General features: G+C 33.5%; 1 protein-coding gene across 1 annotated transcript; it reads left to right on the top strand.

The window, feature by feature from the left end:
* Positions 1–138: 138 nt before the first annotated feature.
* LOC128157162 (protein FAM114A2-like) lies at positions 139–7489 on the top strand. Its single transcript, XM_052819583.1, has 13 exons — positions 139–297; positions 709–1467; positions 1699–1786; positions 1949–2080; positions 2308–2531; positions 2747–2996; positions 3334–3495; positions 3689–3783; positions 4780–4842; positions 5003–5142; positions 5466–5538; positions 6005–6055; positions 7304–7489. Exons 2-13 carry the CDS (start codon positions 712–714, stop codon positions 7391–7393), a joined length of 2124 nt encoding a protein of 707 aa, XP_052675543.1. The 5' UTR covers positions 139–297; positions 709–711; the 3' UTR covers positions 7394–7489.
* Positions 7490–7930: the final 441 nt, after the last annotated feature.

Consider the following 7930-nt stretch of genomic DNA (forward strand, 5'->3'; position numbering starts at 1 on the left):
ACATTTGTCTGAAAGATATGAAAATAGTATAACTATGTATTTTAAAGCTCAAACTTGTTTTTGTATAAACGTTCTTGGTACGAGTTCTTTAATATTAACCTTGACCTTTAATTTTATCGGAAAAATCAGCAGCATTTGTATGTTTTTATATAGGAACTTTAAAGAAGCAACAAAACCATCCCTGTGGTATCGACGCAATAAATATATTTGGTGGATTGACGTGTCAAATGTCAGTTTACTTCAAACATATCTGGCTTTCGGAAGAAGGAAGCCTAGTAAACATTTAAAGTGTATACAGTAGGTATTCTTTCACATGACAGCATCATGCATTATTCATTTAAAAATTGGATTGAAAGTAGAAATGAATACTTAATTTGTTTATTAATACATGTATTCATGTATATCCTCAAAATAAAAGAAACCCAGTGTGTACTTAATGATTCATTTGATTTTCGGACATTGTTTATAGAAATCTTCATAATGATGGATTACAGTATCTTAATGTTGACTTTGAAGGGGTTTTTTGGTCACTTAACATATGTGTCAATGTCCAGATGTTAATCACATGCTATACTCTAGCTAAATAATCTAAATAACAATTTCTGTAGTAAATGACTGATGTTATGTCATACTGCAGCAACTAGAAACTACTGTATAAGCATCAAGCATGTGCCTGGTAATGTAAAGATTCTGTTTTGATAACTGTAGAGAATGTCGGACTCTGAGGATGATGCAGCATTTGCCAGTGCTGATGAAGGAGAACCAGAAACTACAGCTGTCAGCAAATCAACTCCAGCCTCAGAAAGTAAAACAAAAGATTCAAAAAGGGAAAAGAGGGCAAGTGAGGACAACAACGATAAAACTGATAGTAAAAGTGGCAATACATCTAAATCAAGTGGAAATGAAAAGAAAAAAGAGACAAAGACTTCTGTTGCTTCCAAATCTAAGGAAAGTGTGAAATCAGAAGTTCCACCTGTGAAAAAGCAGGAAGAGAAAAGTAAAGGAGGAAAAGGTAAAAAGAAAAAGGGAAAACAGACAAAAGCAGAGACAGCAAGCCAGGATTCAGGGAGAAAGACAGAAAAGAATTCAGCTGGGGATACAGAAGAAAAAGAAGAGAAATCAAGTCCAACAGAGGCTGCAGAAAATTTACAGAAGAAGGATGAACCAAAAATTGACAGTTCAGAAATTGAGAGAAAATTAAAAATATTTGACTCCGATAAGTCCTCAGTAAGTGAAACAATATCAAGTGATGATATAGTATTAGCACCTGAAACAAAGGAGGCAAAGGAGAGTCATTCAGAAGAGGCTAATCTAAAAGTAAAATCCACTGTCACAGAAGAAAAGATAACAACTGAAGTGAAAAAAGAGGAACAATTTACATCTGATAAAGAAAGGAAAGAGATTTCAAAAGGTGACCAAGAAGCCAAAGCTGCTTTGGACAGGCTCTCTCAACCTTCAACGCAAAAGGTAGTTTATAAGTTACTGAAGTATAAATAATTATAATTCACTATAGTTTAATAATTAGGAAACATTATATTACACGAAATAGATAAAGTTGATTTGCAAGTTAGCTTTACTTGATAGTTGATATATTTACTTTCCAAGAAGAAAAATTCTCCTTTAATTGATAATTGACAAAGTTTTACAAGAACATTCTATAAGGATGTTTCTTTTTAACATATTTTTTTTTATATGAAGTCTGACAGCTGGAGCTCCTGGGGGAATTGGGGATCATCCTTTATGAATGTAGCCTCAACATCAGTTTCAACATTCAGCAGTCAGTTGGGTAAGACACCTGATACACAACCTTTAGCAAAGTACAATGCATGTAATTTAGAGATTTGATAGATGTTGGAAATAAAGGACCAATTGTTTTGATATTTATTTAAATCTAGTATCTCTTAAATTTGATTATTATATTGACTTCTAAATTTAATTTTGCCAAAAGGTGATGGATTCACCACTATTATGGATACAGTAGAAACAGCACTAGGAGCCCCTCCTGTAGATGAATTGGTGAAAGAAAGAGGGCCAGACTCACCCCCAGATGCTGAGAACATTGAAAGAGAAGACCAAGAAGGTATGAACAATTTTTTATCTCTGTAACAAAGTAAAACTTCGTATAATGAGTACATGTACTTATAAGTGTTTTAAGAGGGGAAAATCAGGATACAGAATATTAATAATGTGCAAAAAAATAATATTTAGTATTTTACTTAAAAGGTGTTATGCCTTGAATTGTTTTTTCATTGAATTTACATATGTTATTAGTACATTTATAAATTAGTGATTCAAATTTTTAAACAGAAACACCAGTGCCAACAAAAACAACAGATACAGGGATAGAACCCCCTGCAAAACAGGAGAATCCCCAAATAGAGCCTCAACCCCCAAAAGGAGCCGGTGGAGGGGGTGGCTGGTGGTCTGGGTGGGGCATGTCAAATCTGTCCAACCTCTCCTCAGTGGTCCACAACACAACAAATATTGTGCAGAAATCAGTCCAGAATACCAGTAATATGGTTCAGAAATCTGTAAGTTATTGTATTTTGAATTCTCTGTATTTGCATGTTATTCACTGAGATATTTAGTTGGATAAAAATATGATATGATAGATCTTAACATAATGATAATTATTTTTCATTGTCATACACCCATGCATAATTTGTGAAATGCATCTACTGTAGTAATAAAAATTATGATTTCTATACACAATGAAACATCTTTTCATCTGCTGTTCATTTGTTAGAGTAAGACTTTGGTAACTGGAGGGTTAGATGTGCTGGAAACAATAGGAAAGAAAACATTTGAAGTGATAAAAGACCACGACCCTGGACTTAGCAAGACTAAAGGAATTTTGTTTGAAAAAACGGATAAACCAAGCCTTTCACAGCTCTTGCGTGAAGCACAGAAAGAAGAAGAGGCTAAAGAGGAACGAAAGAAGGAGGAAGATGAGGCTCGACTTTCTAATTTCAAGGCCTTGTTTGAAGAAAACCAGGGTATCCAATTTGTAAACTGTATTCATAATAAAAAATTTTTTGCCAAACTTTGAGATACTGTGGAATCATCATTGTTCGTGGGGGACCAATGTTCGTGGCTTTCGTGGGTAAACCTTGCCCATGAATTTACATCCCTACGAACCTATACACAATCATTTGCTTAATATTTGTTAAAATTATCCCGATTACACTACCAACAAAATTACATCCTCACGAACCAGAAAAACTTTGGCTACCCACAAACATTGACCCCAAAGGATTTAAATTGATTTATCAGTATTAGTATACTAGATTTAGGGTCATTCTCAGAAATTGATCTGTAACTTTTCATCTGTAGGTTATGCACATCTGGAGGCCTTGGAGATGTTGTCTAACATGTGTGAAAAGACTGTGCATTCACTGCTTGAGGACATGTCTGATCGTAAATTGGACTCCATTAAAGCAGAGTTAATTCGCATCAAGCAAGTCTTTGAAAGAATGCAAGAAGAAAATGATAATGGTGAGGATTTTTAAAGATCAGGTTTAAGTTCACTTCATGGGAAAATTGATGAAACTGAATTTCAGTAAGAATGTTTTCTTTTGGAATTTGTATTCTAAATGTATATTAAAGTTGCTTTAATTGTTAATACAGTACAACACAAGTACATGTACAGTATATGAACAAAATAGGATTTTGGCCTTATTTTGTACAGATGATGATGAAGATAAAGAGCATGAATTTGGAAAACTAGTTGCTGAGCATTTGACTGAGATTCACTTAGGGACCACCCCTGATAAACTTAATAAGGTAATTAATGCCCTTATATACCACTCCCCCCTTAATAAAGAAATATCCCACTCACTCCCTCTAAAAAGATAGAAGGGAGGTTATTGTATATTTGATCAAGGACCTCTTATTAGTCCCCTACCGGTTTCACCAGAGGGGACTATAGCTATCCTCTGCGTCTGTCAGTCCGTCTGTCAGTCCGTCCATCCATCCGTCTGTCTGTCTTTCCGTCCATCCGTCCGTCTGTCTGTCCCACTTCAGTTTTCCACACTTTTTTCTTTATGCATTTGAGGAATAATATGAAACTTGCTGAACAGCTTCAAAATGTCAAACTACAGATCAAGTTTACACTTTTGTAGCGTCTGATTGACATATTTTTGAGAAAAGTAATTTTTTATATTCCAATTTTTTAATGTTCGGGTTCGTTATAGGGTTCGGAGTGTATTGAATAAACGAGGCCAGTATGTAGTCAGTAATAATATCGTGCGTTACTTGTACCATTCCTTTTATCATTTCTAACAAACAAATAAATTTTGTAAAATAGTGTTAAACATTGTGTTGTAAATTTAATCGGCAGGGGTTTTTTTTGTATCATTACAATCGGGTTCGTTGTCGGGTTGGGCTGTTTAACTGTTTGGTTTGATTCGGGGTACAGAAGACGGTAAGAAATGATATTGTGCATAACAGTGCATTGTTTTCACAAATTTTTACCAGCGAATACAGAATAGACTTGGCGAAAATACAGGAGATGAAATAAAGAGTATTACTTTACCTATTTTGTATTTAATTTCTATATCAACTATATAGTTTTAATTTCCTCTGTTCTTTTTTCTCTGATTAAAGCATGATATCTTGTTTACAATAGCTCTGAAATAGTTGTGTGCTTGGAAGCTTTCATAGAATAATACAAACCGGTAGGGGACGTGTATTGCTTATGCAATACTCTCAGAATGCTTGTTAACTATGCATTTATCATAAACATTTTTCTAATTTATGAAGTTTGATTTGATGTTTTAGACACAACAGAAAATTCGAGAGGTCATAGCCAAATACTTTACCTCAGAGGATATATCAGTTAAGGTATGTAGAATTGTGATTCTGTATATTATTGTCATTTTGAAAAAAAATTGCTAGTAATAGTTGATTCATTTTGTCAAATTTCTCTTGCGTATGATATTATGTGGTACTGGTATATAATTCTGTCGTGCTGTATGATTAACATCTTAATAACTTATCCCAGGAGCTTCATCGAACAGCCATTCAGTCATTGGCAGAGTTCACATCTAAGTCACTGGAGCAGTTCCACAAGGCTGGAGAGCTCATCATTCTACAGAGGGACACCAGTAAACACTGTGAAAGCAGGGCTCACAGCTTAGAGAAGTAAGGATGACAGAAAATTGGAGCTGCTGATAGTCTTTATTGTTTTATAGCAGTAGAGATACTTTTGTCATTTTGTTTGAAACTATTTCCCAATATGCAAGTACCGGTACATGTATTATAAATTGACAAAATGCACACATTAAAAATATTGATCTTGAGACCTGCAATGGTACAATTTTGTGTACATGTACATTCATGCATATAAAAAAATCCACAGTTTGCGAGTTTTGGAAAAGGTTCTTGGTTTACTTAAAATAATCTTCATAACTTCGATTTTTTGTGTTTTGTATTTTTTGTTTACATTTTCTTGTGGATATTTTCAGATTAGCAAAAGTATTGAGCACAGAAGTTAACATTATTGCCACCAAGTTTTGCCAATGCTTAAATAAATTGGATGTAAGTATTTTATTATTGAAAACATATCACTTAGACACATACAGTATCCAAGATAGCTGTAACAAAATCACACAGTACAATGGGTACATAGTAGGTACACAGACCATTGTATTTCCATGGCATATGAATTCAAATGAAAAGTGTACTTACATAAATTTCATTTTAAAAAGCTAATTTCATGTTAAGTAGATGAACAATGATTTTGTTTTGTAATATCATGTGAAATTCAATAATGTGCAGTATAAAAGAAGGGAGTTGGGTGGTAAATAATTGGTACGGTACATACAATGATCTTGAAACTTATTTAAATTGTCTTTACTTATTCCCACTGACATCTTTGAACAGTATAAGAAATGTACAGTAACCAAGAAGGATATTGTATAAAAATTCTATTTCAAAGCAATGCTGAATTTTTTACTTTTGACTGTTCATCAACAAGCTTTCCTATCTGTTATTTCTCTTGTAGGAGAATGAACATCCAGATATCACATCAGTGGTTACCAATATCTACTTGGAGGTATTTATTACACAATTAAACACATATCTGGTAGAATTGCATGCATTTTCTTTCTGAAAGTAAGAATTTTTGAAAAATTTTATTTAGGAAAACATGGATATACAATTAATGTTTACCTTGAATTTACTGGAGTTCATATTGGTTGTAGTTTTTTTTTTTTCAGGTCACTTGAGTCACTCAGTCGACCTATTGCTTTTTTGTCCCTCGTTGGTTGTAAACTTTTGATCATTTTTAACTTCTTCTCTAAAACCACTGAACCAATTTTAAGCAAATTTGACATATACAAGTAGCATCTGTGGGTGAAGGGGAGTAAAAATTGGGAAATTCATGGCCCCTGCACCCCCATCCCATGGGCATGAGGGGTAGAGTTAAAACCATAAAAATTCATGCAATCTTTTAAAAATCTTCTTTACTCCTGAACATCAACCAGTCAAACTGTTGGCATGATTGTAATAAACATTGTGGTCTCTACCAAAATTGTGAAATTCATCATGGCCCCTGGGTAAAGGGTTCTTGTGTTAAGGTGATGCTTTAATGATTACCGGTATATAGTGAAAATGCCTTAATTCTTTGAAAATCTTCTACTCTGCTCGTGGGTATTAAGCTAATGAACTAAGCACATGTACATAGTTATGATGAGGAAGAATGCCTCTTCCAAAATTGTTAAGTTCTTGGCCCTTGGGTCTGGGAATTTGGTGTTAGGGTAGGGCTCTAAATGATTATATAGAGAAAATGCATGAATTCTTCAAAAATCTTCTCCTCTGCTCCTGGATATTAAGCCCAAGTACTAAGTGCACACATGTAGTTTTAATGAGGTAGAGAACCTCATCCAAAATTATTAATTTTTGGGTCACAGGCTCTGGTGTAAGGACAGGGCTCTAATTTTTATTAGAGTAAAGTGATGCAATTTCGACTGATTTATTTTATTGTACTTCAGATTTTTTAAATTTAGTCACTGTATGTTATGCTACAATTTTTAAATATTTTTTTAGTATTAATAAAGTTTATTTGATTAATCAATTCTGGAATACTAAAAATGATTTTATAGCCCTGTAATTATAATGCACATGAATATACATTGCAAAAGCCACACTGCAGTTACTCAGGTGACCGATAAAGCCCATGGACCTCTTGCTATCGTTTAATGTTTGCTTTTATTCAAATTTCAAGGTTTTATTTACCAACACCTGCAAAAGATACATTCAACCCATGCTATGGATTTTAGACAATATTGTTTTCCTTTTATAGTCTTCCAACAGTATCATGTACATCCAAGACGCGCTTCAGCTCCTGTTGCCATGCCTACAACAAGCTTCGATTCAGCGTTCCTTGACGTGATTGATAAACTGACATTTGGATAGAGATACAAAAATATATCATATTTATAAATTTTGTTACAAGATTTTGGTCATTAAATTACATCCTAAACACAAACGGGTTTCAGTTCTTAATACAAATTTACTGAATACTGGTGTAACTTTAAAATACTGAATGTGTATTTATTAAGTCATATATAACAGTGATAGATGTGAAATTGTTTATGTTACAGGTACCATACAACAAGTAAACTACTCTTAAATAAGACTGTAATATATTTGTGTGTTTGAATAAAACTAAGTCTTGATGTATAAATCGATTTATATATTAGAAGGAATAGTTTTACCTGGTTCTTCTTATTCTTTTCACACCGACACAGATGAATGTGTGCTCTGGTATATAAATGAGGAAAGTTGTAAACTAATTTTTATAGAATCGGCATTGAATTATATTTAATAAAATGATTGGAAGTTTAACTTTTCGACATAAGTTCTTTTGTCCATTGGTGAGATGCACCCAAACAAACTTCTGGAGAAGATGTCAAGACATCATTTGTTG

The sequence above is a fragment of the Crassostrea angulata genome, chromosome 7, assembly GCF_025612915.1.
Source record: "Crassostrea angulata isolate pt1a10 chromosome 7, ASM2561291v2, whole genome shotgun sequence".
Lineage (NCBI taxonomy): Eukaryota > Metazoa > Mollusca > Bivalvia > Ostreida > Ostreidae > Magallana > Magallana angulata.